Source organism: Ochotona princeps, chromosome 20 (assembly GCF_030435755.1).
Source record: "Ochotona princeps isolate mOchPri1 chromosome 20, mOchPri1.hap1, whole genome shotgun sequence".
NCBI lineage: Eukaryota > Metazoa > Chordata > Mammalia > Lagomorpha > Ochotonidae > Ochotona > Ochotona princeps.
In genome coordinates this window covers 32,929,463-32,946,740 of record NC_080851.1, presented here as the reverse complement: position 1 = coordinate 32,946,740, position 17,278 = coordinate 32,929,463, and the positions used below count along the sequence as shown (strand labels likewise).

General features: G+C 41.2%; 1 protein-coding gene across 8 annotated transcripts in view; it reads left to right on the top strand.

Moving 5' to 3' along the window:
• The window catches only part of HDAC9 (histone deacetylase 9), an 834,677-nt gene that overhangs the window by 802,307 nt on the left and 15,092 nt on the right, over positions 1–17,278 (top strand). For all 8 annotated transcript variants that reach the window (XM_058677966.1, XM_058677969.1, XM_058677964.1 and 5 more), the window contains 2 exons: positions 3,298–3,382; positions 17,043–17,190. In XM_058677966.1, coding sequence (XP_058533949.1) covers positions 3,298–3,382; positions 17,043–17,190 — 233 coding nt within the window. The remainder of the gene's footprint in view (positions 1–3,297; positions 3,383–17,042; positions 17,191–17,278) is intronic.

The window sequence follows — 17,278 nt, the reverse complement described above, 5'->3', positions numbered from 1 at the left end:
GGAAAAGAACAGCTAGCTGATTTTTGTGTCTCATGAATGCAAAATGAGTTCTGAAACTCTTAATCAAGGGTTTCTCCAAGGATTTCCCTTGACTGTTTGCTTTGATGGATCTTGGCCAACTAAACTGATTTTTGATGATGCAAATAATCTGAATCCAAACAACCTGGAAATTACCCCTTCATAAGATAATAAGGACCACAATTTTCTGTGGCATTTTAAAATGGTGATAATGCCTACAAACTCCATGTTATATTCAGCTTAACCGACATCTGAATTGTGTCAATACGATAGAATGACTTCTTGTCAAAGATTTCAAAAAATACATTTCCCTGTTGCTGAGCCTGAAAACTGGTATGAAGCGTGGCTGCAAGCAATGCTTGCGATTAAGCCATAGATAGGACAGAACTTCGTGTGTCTGAAGACTGTGAAAATTATCTAACATATCTTCTAACTCTATGATAATTAGTACTTATGTAGTATATCTTATAACTCCTTGATAATGAAGGATATTTAAAATTTCTCCTAACATTCCTTATATCTTCAGCTGCCTTATCTTTTGTAATGTTTTGCAGGCAAAGAGGTTTTGCAAAGATTATTTCCTTATTTATCGTTTAATAATTCTGACTAATGGTGATTAATCTGAGTAGTCAGTGGTTTTGCTCCATCATATCATCCACGCTAAATCTAACAGAATTTTGCTCTGAATCTATAAAATGTGCCCATTTATTAAATATGATATCATGACTCAGTTATTAGATTATAAATAATGACCAGTACTCATAAATATTTATCAAGTGGATTCTTCAATCAACTGGTTTTTAGTGCTTATAATGGTGAATGATTAAGTCAACAAGCCTCCCCCCCGCCAAAACACAACTTAATCTGTGGTCCCTACATACAAAGTTTTAATTTTAGGAAAATTGACTCTCTGGGCTGTCTGCTTCCCAACTGGGAGAGCGTTAGCCACTGCCATTTGTGCAGGACTCCCAAAGGGCAGATCAGTCTGAATCCAGCTCTGTCTGTGTGTACACACTCAGAATGAAACAAATTGGGGCAATTTACCGAAGGCTAAATCCTCTAAATGACACTCACCTAAAACACTCAGGGAAATGGTTTGGGAGGCTTAAACGATCAACTTCATTGCCTTAATTCTCTGGGTACCTTTGACAAGTAGACACATGAAGATTCCAAATTGAAGATACAAGCTTGTGCTTTTACTCCCAATACCCTGAATCATATAACCTAGTTCCTAAAACAGTTCAGACACCTTAATATGGGAGGGGTTCCAAAACTTATGCTTTTACATTCCTGATCTGCCTGTAGATTTCTTTTTTTAGAAAATGCATCTTTCAATTTCTCAGCATTCTCATCCTGATGCCATAGGGGAACTTTTGGGAGCATTAAATATACTGACGTCATGCTTGTGCTTTTGTCCTCAACATGTGAACATACTGTGACATTTCAAAACATGTTATCAGTAAAGCTTACTTGATTTCTGTTGAAAATGATTTTCTCAAAACTCTGGGAAGGGAATGAGAAGCAAGTTCTGGAGGAAAGTGTCTCCCCACACCCTGTCTGTTCCTTGACTACAGGGTTTCCAAGGAACTCTTATTTTGTGATTCAGTGGCCCTTCTAGTTAAGAGGGTATTACTAAGTTAAGAGATTCTTCAAGATATGATCAGACATATCAGATTTTAAAAAGAAATCATTTCAGCAAATTTGAGAGTTTGAGATTTCAGGAATGTTCACTGACCCCAAGATGTGGTAGTGTTTTTTTTTTTTTTTTCCTCTCATCCAACTGTATTGCAAATAAACCTTTTGATGTTTTAAAGGTTTTTCTTTGGCAGCTAAGAAAAACACTCTGGAAAGTTCTATTTAGTGAATTTGCCGGTGTATAAATATCCCAGAGCTAGTCTGTTATCCCCTGGCATCTGGAAGAAAGGTGCTATTGTTTTAGATTTCGTGATTGAAGTACAGAATAATCAACTCAGAGAGAGCCTGGGGGGAAGATTCACTCGCACGTGCCCTGGACACCAGCAATCCAAGGGTTTCCACAGTCTTGCCTACAGATGGAGAGACATAGAAGAGTCCAAGTTTTGTTACATCTAGGGACGTGTCCATGCCACAACACAGAGGTTTTCAAACACTCCTGAGAAAATGTAAAATTACAAGTTGAGCTTGTTTTAGTGCAAAAAAAAATTTTTGAAATGCATACATAGTTTTTCTTGTTTGCTTGTTTCACAATACACATTTCCCATGAATGCTTTGAAGATTCCACATATGTCTGGATTTCCAAATGTTTTGCAGCAAAATAAACTTAACCTTTAGATTTCATTTTCCACAAATCTTTTCAACAATCCTCCTGTAACCTGACTGCCAATTTTAATTGGAATCTGTAAGTTTAAACATCGCGAAGCAGTGACGTTTGATGGGTCCTTTTGTTTCTGCTAGTTTCCTTGCTTGCTAGATTACAATAGCAGGACTCCTCTTGCAAGACCGGAGCCACACAGTTTAGGCTACAAATTGCCAAGTTTATCATCAAGGCCTTTCAGGGTTGCATCCTCAGACTTAATTCTGACAAATATGGGTCTTACATTATTTGAAGCTCCTCTCCATTCCAGGCAAAGCAAGGTTTGCAATCTTATCCATGAAAAATCAGTGTAATTCCAGAAGACTATGATGGGTTTGCGAGAAAGGAATTTATCCTTGCTTGCACGCAGTCTGTATCCTAGTTATTATGAGTAGCATTGAAGTCAAATGAAATAATTACCTTACCTTTGATTTTACGTGGATGTTTTCTCTACTTTGGTGGCAGTTGAACAAGAGCAACTGTCTTGAGCTTTCCACTGAGAAGTATTTGAACTGACATGTGCTTAAATGTAAAAGCACCACAAAAGGGGTCAGGTACCGCCTGTTCTGTCTAGAGCAGCATGCTAAGGTTTAATTTGCGGAACGCAGCTGCACTGAAAGACAGGATAGAATCTGCTTTTTGGTGAACCTACAAAAATGGCACGAATAACTCAGATATTTAATGAAAAATATGCAGACATGCACCTGCTTCAGGGGTTCGTAGATTAATCTTGTGACAAATAGTCAAATTCCTTGGAATTTAAATACATGGATGCCAAACAGGCAATAAAACTGGCTGCACTTTTGAAACTGGTGTCTGCGGAATGCTAACCACTTCTTGGAGCAAGCTTTTCATGAGGATTAGGTTGGTTCCCTTCGCTTTGCCTGGGTGAGATTCACTGTGAAGTCGCAATGTTCCGCTCATGTTCTTATCTGTTATTCCTGCAGCTGGGGCCCCTTGCCGAAGATGTGCTTCATCAAACACCGAACATGAATGCTGTTGTTTCTTTACAGAAGATCATTGAAATTCAAAGTATGTCTTCCAAATTTTTAAATAAATTTTCTACTCAGGTAAAACTGAAGTTTTATTTTGAACTGGAGCACAAAGAATCACGCTCAAGATAATGCTAATTGGCACATATGCTCTTACCTAAATGTCTTATTGCATTGTTCTTCTTTTGTTTAGTGTTATCATACTCAGAGATTCGATTTTTTACAATCTATTTTTCTCATATTTTGCAAGTACTGGGATTTTTTCCATTACTGTATTAAGCATTTATGCAAAGCAATGAAGTAAATATAAAAATCATGATTATGTAGTTCGGTCTTAACTCAAGGCAATTTATTTTCTAAGGATGTTGGTGTTCAGGAATCAGTTGCTGGTTTTATTGTCCAAGAAAAGAAAAAGTTATGAGAAAGTCCAACAACCAAAGCAATATAAATCAGATATTTAAACTGTTTAATTTAGTTTCTTTCCTTTCATTTATTGGAAAGGCGACAGGGAGAAAAACACAGAGATACAAAGAGTGTGAAGAGAGTTCTTCCCTCCACTATTTCACTGTCCTTAAAAGCCAGGGCTGAGCCAGGCTGACACCAGGAGCCTGCTGCTCTGTCCAGAACTTTCACATGGGCGTCAGGGACCCTCGTCCCTGAGCCATCATCTACTTGCGTCCAGGTTGTGCACTACCAGAAAGCAACATCAGCAGTCCAGTAGCCAGGACTCGAACCAGGCTCTCCAATACAGGATGAAGGCTTTACTGTTATACCATAACATCTATCCCAAATGTGATACTGTTCTCCTTTTTACTATGCATTTCCCATCACACATATGCACAGAGAGAGAGAGAGAGAGAGAGAGAGAGAGAGAGAGAGAGAGAGAGAGAGAGGAAATCAAGTACACACTACTGGGAAGTTAGCCTAAAGATAAAAGTCAGTGTTCTGCAGAACTGTTCGGGGCTGACTGAGGAAGCCCCAGCCAGCTGTCTGTCACCATGAAACTGCAGTTATAGTTTGACACATTTTTTTTCAAAATCCATGCAGTTTTTTTTAATAACACATGCTTTCCATGAACTTTGTGAGGACCCCCTCATATGTACCCCAAAACAGTTTAGGGTCATAACATAAACAAACTATCCATTTTCAGATAACATAGAAATAAATATTTAAATGCTTGAGCAGCATCTCTGAGATAATATCCCAGGTGAAAGGACTGGCAGAGATAAGGGAACACTTGGAGGTGATTTCAAAAAGTGTGGTAAAATGTACTGCCCTAACCTCGTTTTCCATTCTGGATAGATTCAGCAGGTTCATGACCTGTCACTCCAGATCTCAAGCCCAGAGTCCAGAAGTGATCCTTGGCAGCCTTCTGTTCCTCTCCATCCCTGTGTCTCCTTTCAGATCACTGACATATAAAATTATCTTGCTCATTCATCGTTTTGTCTTTTATTCTGAGCGCCTTTTGCTATTGCAGAGTATGTGAAAGTATTTTTCCTATGTATTCTAGAACATCACTGTAGCAAATACTTTTGAATTCACTCCTTGAGTGTTGATGGTTGAAGAAGTCTACAGCCTATGAAATAAGAGACAATAAAGTTGATGATTCCGATGGTACCAACATGTAGAGCACTAAGATCATGAGAAGGGAAAATCTGCTCCATCAGTCCCTCTCAACTAGGCACAAAAAGTGCTGAAAAAGAGAAAAGTTCTGGAAAGTCTTCATGGCAATGATAGAGCCTCTGTTCGCTCTTACAGTCTGGACTGAAATTAGGGACCCTGAATAACGAGCAAGCCGAGCCTCCACCTGTGGCACTGACATCCCATGTGGGTGCTTGTTCTCATCCTGGCTGCTCCATTTCTGAACCAGCTCCCTGTTGGATCCGGAAAAGCAGCGGTGCATGTCCCAGGTGTTGGGCCTCTGCCCCCACATGGGAGACCCAGAGGAAGTGCCTGACTCCTTGCTTCAGCCTGCCCAGCTTCTGTCTGTTGTTGCAGCCATTTGGGAAGGGAATCTGCAGATGGAATCTCTCTCTCTCTCTCTCTCTCTCTCTCTCTCTCTCTCTCTCTCTCTCTCTGTCCTCCTGTCTCTCTGTCCTTCTCTCTGTAACCCTGCCTTTCAAAGAAAAATAAAAATGAATATTTTAAAAATAAACCTCTCAAACTTCATAATGCATGGGGAAGTTGCACCAAGAGCTCTTGGTTTAGCAAGCAATACTTGATTTCCTTACAAAATATCAAATTGGCCTTGCTTCTACTTTCAGCTAATTTATACCCCGCTCTTCCACTGCAAGTGCCTACATAGGATTCTAGACCCTGGACTAGTATCGCCAATTCCACATGGTGAAGAAGGTAATCAGTTTGGCCACCTCATTTGAAGGGTCCTAGGGAGAAGGAGCGTCTGTGCCATGTGTGATCCCTTCCTTGTTAAAAATCTTATGAGTGATGTTGAGAAGCTGAGAACAGAGCACTGAGTAGCACAGGCGGCCTTGCTGCCCACAGGGTCCTTGGCACCTGTGCAGGGCACCTGTTTGAAGCTGGCCCTGAAGGCAGTCTTTGTTGAACAGAAGCGTGCGTGTCGCACAGTCACCCAGGTACTTCCTTTCACACTGGGGAAGTGTTCAGGTCACAGTCCACCTTCCACTCCAGGTTCTGATGAATTCTTTTGTGCTGCCCTGGGGACTACGATCTCGGGAAAAACATGTCCATGTGGGAAAGGGAGGCTTGCAGCATGTGGAAAACATTCAGGAAAGTTCCTAGATAGTCTCGTCCCCAGGCACATGGCAAGGTGCTGACAGGCTTTCCACCTCTCTTTGAGGGCTGAGGCCCCCAGCTGAGGCAATGCAGGTGCTGGAGCCAGTGATTAGCATTGGCCTCTTGCCTGGCCACATGGAGGGGAGGATTTTGTAGCAGGATCATCCCTGTTGTCCTGGGATTTTGTATGTTTCAGCCTGGGCTGAGGAGAGTACAGCAAAGTAGGCTTTCCCCTGGCGGATGAAGACCCTCCCACGTCCCCACTGTTGCCCCTCCATAGGTCAAGGACTGGCTATATCTCAAGATGATGAACGAAAACTGATGGTCAACTGTCATGGTGAGGGGATGACAAAAGGGATGATGAGTTAGAAAATATAAAGTTTCAACTGCCACATGATTTAGATTCCATTTCTGGGTCTCAGTCTCGAAGAACTGAAAGCAGCATTGGTTCTTGAAGCAGTCCCCTGTTCGCAGCAACACCGGTCACAATAGTCACAGGATGGGAGCAGTGTACATGCTCATCAGTTGGTGAATGGAGAAAGAAAATGTGGTCTCAGTATATGCACAATGGAATGTGGATTATCCTTCTCAAAAACGGGAGAGCTAGGGCCAGCATTGGAAAAGCTGCCATCTGCAAAGCTGGCAGCACAAATGGATACCAGGTCAGCTCTTGGTTCCTCTATTTCCCATTCAACTCCCTGCTGATGTTCCTGGGAAAGCAAGCAGTAGAGGATGGTGCTTCTCGCTTTGGCTGACCCAGCCCTGGCCGCTGAAGCCATGGAATATCAGATGGATATCAGATGGAATAACCGATGGATATCAGATGGAATAACCAATGGATATCAGATCGCTCTTCTCTCTGTCTTTCCCCTTCCCTCTGTAACAATGCCTTTGCATAAATAAGCAAGATTGCATTAAAAATTTCATGAAAACTATGTAGTATGAGAAAAAGTACATGAATTTAAGATTTATTTTCATTGGAGAGGCAGATTTACAGAAAGCAAGAGGGACAGAAATGAAGATCTTCCGTCTGCTGGTCTTTCCCTACATGGCTGCAACAGCTGGAGCTGAGCCCATCCAAAGCCAGGAACAAGTACCTTCTTCTGGTCTCCCACACAGGTTCAAGGCCCCAAGGCTTTGAACCATCCGCTGCTTTCTTAGAATGTAAGCAGGGAGCTGGATAGGAAGGAAGCAGAGCAGCCGGGATAGGAACTGGCACCCATATGGGATGCCGGCATTTGGAGGTGGAGGATTAGCCAGTTGAGCCATTATCCTAATCCCTGAATTTCTTCAAAAGAGCTGGGACCTGCAATATTGATGACTTAGCATAATAGTCATTGATACTCCAGGTTGTGTGTGCCAATGTTCTTGTTTATTTGCTTGCTTGATTTTAGAGCATGAGAAGTGAAGTTGCTATTCTCTGAATATATCCTCCTTTTTGAGTAAAATTGGAAAAGAGATACCATTTGGGAGTTGCTGGAGAATGTTACAAAACTCTATTGAACTGACTAAAGGGTCAGTTATCCTAAGGGTGCCAAGTGCCCACAATACTCAGCATACTCTTGAACTTTCTACAAAAGTAAGAAGCAAATCAGATTTTCCCTGGAAGAACTATTTGCCACCTGCTGCTAGTCAGGGCTGTGCTACATTGATATGTTCTGTATGCACTCCTGGCTGAATGGTTTCTCTCCTCTTCCTTATCATGGCTATTTTTCATTCCTATTCTTCCTCTTTCCTCTTCTTCCTTTTATTCTCCCCTGCTTCCTTTTTTCTTCTTGTACTTGCAGCTCAACAAACGACCCATAAAAATAACATTAGATGCTAGGGAAGAAAGCAGGATCCTAACTGTAACCATTTTACTCTTTTTTCCCTTTTTTAAAATTATATTTTGGCAATCTTTATTAATTAGGGTAAAACAGTACAAGGGCTATGGGAAAGTGGGTAAGACCGCCATTTCCCTATTGTTTCCTTCATATATCCGAGGTAAAGAGAATATTGAGGGAGAAGCCATTTTACTCTTTCTTAAGCTTTTTCTAACAGGGGAAAAAAAACTAGTTTGTGGAAATAAATGTTCAGTAAAAACTCTTAATATGCTAGCATGGATGGTTTACGTATGTGCTGCTGAATTCTCTTGGCGATGAAGGGATCTGGATACTAATTAATGAAAGAAAGTGAGTAAAATAAGGCTTGCTCCTAAGGTAGTAGTCCCAGCCTCCTTTATCTGAAATGCCATTTCCAGGCATTCCTCCTGTGGTTATAATGCAGTCTACCTACCCATCCTCCAGGGCATTTACATCAGGCAATCCAGGAGAAAATCCAGATTGTTTCTAAGCTGAAAGGAATTTGTATACATCTCATGTTGGGGGGGAAGTTGTCCAGTATTTGAGCCTCACGGGGCCTTGCACACATTTGAAAGGGTTGTTTCCCTAGATTGCAACATGTGCTGCATAAATCATCTCACTGCCTTTGCTAGCTTCTTGACTCCACACCCAAAGGCTAACCCTAACTCAAAATTTCCTCCCTCTTTTTGTCCCTTCTTGTTTCGTGGAGATTTTTCCATCTTTTCCTTTTAGGGCAATCCCTCATCTCTTTGCTCTCTTGTTTCTCTCTGCTAGAGATCCAATGGAGATGGGCTTGAAGTCATTCACCATATTTAAACTTGGAGGGGTTTGAGGTTTTTGTCACAGACAGGGAGGGAGCAATTCAGATCACTATGTCGTAAAAATATGAGCCTTTTCAGGGATTATCGTCAGATAGAATTGAGTGGTTTGATTCAGAAGTAGAATTGGCATCATACAGGAATTCACTGGCATGGAGCAGATGAGTACTTGGTAAATTTCCCGACTTGAAAAACTCAGAAGGTGGTGATAATTAATTCCTACAACTGGAAATGTTGGGGGAAGAAAGAGTTGGAAGCAGAGAAGAATTTGAGTTAGGATCAAGAAACTTCGCTGATGGAGAGTCTTAAAATTCAGGGGAAAGGTCACAGCATCTGAAGGAGCATCAGGTTTTCGCTACCCTGAGGCAGTGATGTGGCACTGGCTAAAGACTTGCACAATGGCAACTGTGCAAACTGTTATCAGTGAGCCAATCAATGGCTGCTATGTACTTATATCCATGCTGGGCACTGTTCTAAACACTTTTATTACTGTAAGTTAACTCATTATTGAATCTTCTCAACAGTTGAAGGTATAGGTATTGTTGTCATTTGCATTTTTACAAGCTGAGCAGAATGAGGTACACCAAGATTAATCGACTTACTTGAGTAGAAGCACAATTGTTAAAAATAGGTATTCTCCTTCCAGAGTATTCCCTCTGAAGCTTCTATATTACACCGTATCAATCATTCATTCTTCTTGAAATGTTCATGTTTTTTTCTATTTGCTTCAGCAGTAACATTTTCATGCAAAAAAAAAAAACTAACTTAAAATTCAGTATTTGAAAATTTCTGTTTGATTTAGGTTTAGTCGTAGTCAGTTCTGGAAGTTTAGTGCCTAGTGACAAGAGATCAAGAAGCTATGAATCCACTCTGGAGCCACTTGTAAACTTGCAAAGTACATCTAATCAGAAAAAAATGCAGGGATTGGCAGGATTTCAAATCCCTGCCCTGTTGAGTTTAAAGCTCTGACTGCTGTCAGGTGTGAGCTGCTATTTGTCATATATTCTTTGACTTTCTACAGAGGCCTTGATGTTGGAGCCCAGGGCCAGGCAGTGCTTCATTGAAGAAAAGCAGCATTAAGCATTTTCCCACTATTAACCCTGCTGACCCTCGCTTGCATCAGAGCCAGGTCAGACTTGTGCACATGGCTTTTGGAAGGTAGATTGTGGACTTGTAATTAGCTATTCTCTGGAAATGTTGAGACTCTGGTTATTGTGCAGTAGAGGCCTAATACCAGAATAGAAAAGGAAACATGTGTCACCTGGTTAGAGACTTAACTTTCTTGGTCATTTCTCTTTATTCCATTTGCATCTGCAATATAAGGGATTTTTTTGTTTTTCTTTGCTGTTGTTCTTTTGTTTTTCAGTCAGATTTCTACTAAGGCAAAACTAATCAAACCAAGAGAATAAATGAAATGAGGAATGGTTCTGTGTCTGCACAGACTATTTAAGAAAAGCAGTGCACCGAGATTATGTTGTCAACTCTTGGCAGTGCTGTGTACACACACACACACACACACACACACACACACTACTGCTCATGGAAGCAAGGTGCCTAGAAAATCAAGTCTAAGAGAAGATCTTTCTATGAACATTTACAAAGATGATATCTCGTCCTTACACAATCATCCCTTGCATAGTTAATTTCCTCATAAATGAACTGTGAGTTAAAAAGTTGAAGTAGCTCATTGAAGGGCTTCTTACAGGTACCCAATAAAAATCAAGTTTTTTTCTCCTTTTCTGGCTGTAATGTAAAAACACTTTCTTCTACTAAAACATCCATGTGGTGCTGGATGCTCTGGTGCAGCACGCAAAGTTGCCAGTTGGTGTGTTTGTACCCCATTTCACAGTGTCCCTTTGAGTCCTAACCACACTGGTTCAGCTCCCTGCTGGCATGCCAGGGAAGGCAGTAGAAGATGACCCAAGTGCTTGGTTCCAGATACCTTTGTGGGAGATCTAGGTGGTATTCTTGGTTGCTAGGTTTTTGCTGGAGAAGTTTTCTACCACTGCAGTCATTTAAGGAGCAAACCAGCAGATGGAACTCTCTGTGTGCCTTTCAAATAAAGAAATAAAACTTCAATAAATAACATACCAAAAACCAACATAGCTAACAAAGCATCTGTGGAACTTCCCTATTCCTACCCTATTGAAAAAAAAATGTGCTCTTCTAATCTCCCTCGTCTCCAGTACAGTAGCGCAGACGCAATCACATGTCTTCCCTGAGAGTCGGTGTGCTCATCAGGATCCTGGATCCTGGCAGTTGTTGACATGTGCACTGAAGAAGCTACTTAACTTCCTCATTACACAATCCTGATTTTTTCCCCTAATTTGTGAACCCTGCCCGCTTTCCACTTATTTCTAATGTGCAACACTAAGAGTCACCTGACTCTTTTCACTGTTCACTCTGGTTTAGTGGCTAGCTGTAAGGGCTTGGAAAAACGTGTGGAATCATGTGTCTATCCTAAGCTTTGAACTAGATCATTGACCCCCAGAGTCCTCTGTGCTACTGCTGCAGTCATTCCGAACTCAGTGGTAACCATTAACTCATTTTCTGCTTCCTCTTTTTTTTTAATATCATGCACTTAAACTTCATCCATATATTTTTGAATATATCAATACTCATTTCTTTTAACTGAAGAGCAGTGCCCTATGCATGAGCATGCCACTGTTAGTTTTTTTACTCATCTATTGAAAGGCTTGCTAGTTAGATCTACCTTTGGATGACAGTGATTAAAAAAGAAGCTGCTATAAATATTCACACACACATTTTTGTGTAATGATGAAATATTATTTATCTTGAGTAAATACTCAGGAGTTAAGATTGCTGGGTCATATGAAATATTTGTTATAAACTTAAGAAACTATACCTTACTACTTTAATTATACATGTTTCTGGGTGTAGTATGCTACATCTATGCTTGGATTTAATGTGTGGTGATAAGAGACTGCTACAGTCCTCAGCTTTGTGCCTTTTCTTTCACATCAACTAAAATTTGTTCACACTCGGCAGTGTCTGCTGTTATCTTGGTTTTTAAGACACTCAAAATGGATCTCATCATGGCTTTAATCTCCATGTCTTTGACTTTTGAGACTCTTTCACATGCTAGTTGGAATCTATATATCACCCTTGTTGAAATACTACTTTAAATATTTGACCTCTGTTCCTGGTCTTATCTTCCTGCCAGTGCATACTCCAAGAAGCAGCTGATGGCTGTAGTAGTTGGATACCTGCCACCCACAAGAGAAGTCTGAACTGCTTTCCCAGCTTCTCTATTTGTTACCAGATTGGGCAGGGACAGAGACAAAGAAAGACAGAAAAATTCCCTATCACCAACGACCCCTCGCTGCCACTTGAATTAATTTTTTAAAGTATGTATTACAAAGAAGTTATGGAGCATCCATAACCCCAGATTCCATACAGAATCTACAACGCTTGGTTGTTTTGTAAATGCCAGGTGTAATACTGAGTGTGAAAAGGATAGAATGAGACTCTGTTAATGCCAGTGTCTTTTCTTATGAGATCATCTTGTGTAATGATAAAAGGTGGCATCATTCAAATAGCAACAACATAGGGGAAAAAAATCTGAAAGAGGGTGGTTCTAAGTCTCCCAGAATGATGGAGGAGAAGGTTTCTGGGGTTGGTAGATTTTCAAAATGATATGAGTCTTTGACTGGAAAAAATGTGGCATAGAGGAGCTGTTTCCAAGCAAGGCCTACACAGTTCACCAAACACCTGCTGTGGTTTATACTGATATCTGGCTGCATCCTACCTGTAAGACACTTCTCATGGCTGCAATGGCCCTCCCCTCCACTTCTTGACTGCCTGCATTCCATGATCTGCTTTTGACCTTGTTTTGTAGATTTGTGCTGTGTCTTACCTCTGCCAGATAAAACAAAAATGCAGAATAATGAAGGCTGAACGGTCCTAAAAATAAAGAGTGCTGAAAAGTAAGATGATTCATAATCCAAGAAAAGGGAAGAAAAATGAATTTAAGGGTGTGTGTACCTCCAGTTTCAGTGGAAAACTTCTCTTGCCAGTTTTATTGCCATAGAAGGGAGATCCTGTTGTGACTGGCTACTAATATTTTACATTGTGAATAGAAGCTCCTGAAAACTCTGTAAGGAGACATTGGGTCATTTTTTCGTATGTGCTAGTGGGGGTTTTATTCTCATACCAAGGGATATGATTTTGCTGCACATCTGTTTCTGAAAGGAAAAAGGCAAGCCCTGCTTATCACATGGAATTACAACCTATACACCGTGGGGTTTGCAGCACATGGTAGAGTCTATGCCGTGCTTACTTCCACTTTAATTATTCTCCTTTATAAATAGGGACGGTGGTCTACAGTGCATTATTAATGTAAGATTTTCACTTGTTTTTATACACTTTGCCAGGGGCCATATTGCATTTGAAGTTCTGAGTCGTGTCTGAGCCAGGAGCCTCCTACATTTGTATAGAAGCCAAACTTTTCATTTTTAATCTTTACTTTGCAGGATATTTTATTCACATTATGTTTCATCCAAAAAGGTCTCAACTGTTTAAATTATTTCCAATAACTCACATGTACATAGGTCAAATTTAAAGAGCCATTGTCACTTGTGCTGCTTAAGGCTTGTTATTAATGACTCATACTTCCTGCCCTGACTGTGTTTGGGGAATAAAAGATATTTGTTTTGTTTGTGGCCAAGATCTCTCTTCTCTTGGAAAAAAGGAAATGATCCTTAGTTGCTCTGGAAGTGATTTATTATCTCGAAGTAAATGTTTTCTGATCCATCCAAGGATTCGTAGGTTCATGGAAAATCAGCCATTCTGCCATATCAAATTTTATTGTCATATCCAAGAGTGATACGCAGTATGAGAACAAAAGTTTCAAAATTATTGGGTTTAAAGTGGAAGTAAGCTTTGTCATCAATATGCCACTACTACTCTTTTCTATATGTTTGGATTATGTCCCGAATGATCTAGCATGGGGTGTGCCACTAGCATGCATCTGCATTCTGGAAATCTTGACTTTTAGGCCAGAGCAGGCATCTTTTCATACTCTTCAATGAATACTTGCCTCCATTTATTGACACTTTCGAAAATGACTTGTCTAGTAAACAGGCACTTGCAGTAGCATAAGATTATGAAAAATGAACATTAGACGTAACTAGTTTCAATACAGTTGTCTCACTTTGTGCAATAAACCCACACCATAAAGTCAATAAAACATGGGTCAATGGAGTCAGAAATCTGAGCAACAAGTAATTTGCTATTATCAAATATTATTTCATTGACTATTTTTGTATTTGAAGGAACAGGATGGAGGAGACTAAGTAAAGGAGGACTGCAGGCTACAGATGAAGAGAAATTTTAGAACTGGGAGGTTTGGAAAAAGATTTCAGCTCCTTTGCTTACTAGACATATGAATTCAAAAACCAGTCCCTAAAAGGGCTTACACAGTGGTGTTGTTTAGATGAAATTACAAGGAAGAAGTGTGACAACACCCAGAATGTTCTAGGTACTCAATAATGCCATAGTTTGCCCCATACTGTACAAGCCACATGAAATATGCTTACCAAAGCCCCTAGGTTGTGACGTCATGGGCTAAGCTGCTCCTGCCTGCATCTCATATGAGCTTGGGTTCAGATTCCTGCTGCTTCATTTCTTGTTCAGCTCCCTGCTAATGCATTAAGATAGCTGTTGAGCACTGCCCTGTATTTGGGTCTCTGCACCCTTGTGGGAGACTGGAAAGAAGTTCCTGACTCCTGGCTTTACCCTGGCCCAACCCTGAATGTTACAGTCATTGGGAGACTGAAGAGTGAATGAAAGACCTCTCTCTCTCTCTTTCTCCTCCCACCCCATAACTCTGCTTTCTAGTAAATAAACTAAACACTTTTTTTAAAAAAATTGGCCCATTATTAGTCACTCTGCAGAACAGAGGGAGGATGCCCATGTGTTTCAATCACTTTGTAACCACGGGATCCCATGAAACTTGTCACAGCAGTGTTCAAGCATAGGTGGATAATGGCAATTCCAACTGCGTTAAGATTATAATGACATTCTGATTTAAGGAAATCAGGGACTTAAAATGGATCCATCAACTCAGGAACAATATAAAAGGCTAGATATGTGTGGAACACTGAAAAAAAATAGGGTTACATTTCTGATGTCTGCTTCTTAAACCTCTCTTAACACGTCCTCACTTCTACTCTGTCGCTTCCTTGAAGCACAGGCATCGTTGTTTCAACCTGGGTGTGAATTTGCTCTTCCTGTCACTGCTCTCCTCACTGTCTAATAATCATCAGAGAGACCTTTCCTAAGCCTAACCTGGAGCTTAGAGTGCCTGGATCCCGTACAGCAGTCCATGGGTATGACAGCCATCTCCTGTTTTCTGTCGCTGCAGGCTCTGGGAGGCAGCACATGAAGGCTCAAGTACTGTGGTTCCTGCCATCTGGTGGGAACCTGGATGCTTTTCCTGGCTCTCAGTTTTGACCCAGGCCCAGCCCACTGCAGACATTTAGAGAATTAAACAATGCATGGGACCTTGCTCGCTTGCTCACACTCTCTCTCCCTCCACCTTCCCCCTTCTCTCTGTCTCTCAAAAACAAAGATTGTGTTTTAATTAGATCTTGCTTGCCATAGTAGCCATACCCATCTTCCTTCAGACCCCTCCTGATCTCCAGGTGCACCTAGCTGTTGCCCTTCCTACAGTAAACTGCAGACTCTAATCTCTGTAGCTGTATACATACTGTTTCCTCCTCATCACCACCATGTTCCTCTAGTTTCATTACACTGACTTCTGCATGTCTTTCCTGTACTTGAACAGTTGTGATATTTTCCTGCAAATCTTTCCTTGCTTTTATAGCATGTTAGTGTACATTCTGCTTATTCCTTCCCAAGAATCACATGGGTCCTTAACATACAACATTGCCCCTACCAACTAATAGGGTGATCTCGTGGAGATAACGCATTTGCTGCTGTAAGGAAAGCATTTTCAGCTCTAAACACCGGGAACAGCCTTAGCTTTCAAAAAAAAAATGTTAGGCTTCTGACTCACTGACAGAATTGCTACGATACTGTAAAAATTAAAAGTGTTGTGATTCGCAGAAACAGGTCAAAATTGGCAGTCATAGCACGGGTAGCAGTGGATGGAAGTTTGGCCGAAATGTCTTATTGGCATGAAAAGAGAGATGGGAAGTCTGAGTCTCCATGGTAACATGACATCCATTCCTGGTGAAGCCCTAAGATATAAACAAAGGCCAATCTGAAAATGTTGGATCTGGAAGGGATCTCAATCAGTGCTTCTGTGTCAAGAGGCAAAAATAAAGACCTGGGAAGCGTTGCTTCATGAAGGCAATGACCACACGCAGAGCTGGGTCCAACTCCGCATTCATCTGTCTACTGTTGGCATTTGTGTTATTTTCCCCCGTTGCAAAATCTGTGAGCCAAGTTGCCGCCTAATTGGTCATGCTTCAAAGATAGCTCTAACCCAGGGACACGTCAGCACGTAGGGCAGTTTCTCCTGCTGTGATTGGAGGATGGTCCACACCACAGAAAGAACTTAGCGCCTGCAGGAAGATCAATGTCTGCTCTACCTGATTCATTCCGCTGGCAGGTTCTCATGACTTGATCTTCTGTCTTCCTCTCTTCGCCCTCTGGCTCAACAAAAGGAATGTCAGTACGACAGATGGCTGGGTTCCAACACCAGCAAGTGCATATATTAAAGTTTTAAATCAATTATTGTTCTAGGACACACCCTGAGGTTGAGAGAGAAAGAACATCCAGGATTAACAAACTTGATTGTTCTGGCAAAGTTGTTATTCAATTCACGCTGGCATGGTGGGGCTTTTCTAATATTTTTCTCTCTTAGATTTGAAGTTCATAAAAAAACCTAATGGTTAAAGAACCATTTCTAACATTACTATTCCACTCATTTTCTCTTTGCAACTTCTACCTCCCAGCTCTCTCGGGATTTCCCAGGGGGTCAATAAGCCCAGAATCTGCCCACATCTTTGCAGAGATAGCTGGCAGTCTGGCATGGAATACATGGGACTATGGCCTGGTTATCCTACCTCTTATTACCCTCTAAGCAAGGGAGCATTTGGGCAAAGGGGAAAAAAATCCTCCACAACTTGGCATCCTTAGATCAAGAAAAAGACTTAACTGTAACAGGAAACCAAATTACCACTGTGTATAACATGAAGAATTTTAACTTAATGACTGCCCTGCCTTGGGCTTACAGGAGTGTGGTGGTGACTGCTGCTGTTACTGAAATTCCTATAAAATACGATGGTGTTTTTTCTAGGCAAGTACTGGAAGTCTGTAAGGATGTCGGCCGTGCCAAGGGGCTGTACTCTGGCTGGCGCTCAGCTGCAAGAGGAGACAGACACGGTTTCGGCCTTGGCCTCCTTGACGGTGGATGTGGAACAGCCCTTTGCTCAGGAAGAAAGCAGGTATGAATGTGGGGGAAATCATTCCACGCTAAGACTTGGGGGTTCATCCCTGTCGATTTCTAGCGTACCCCTGGCCTTCCTTCACCTG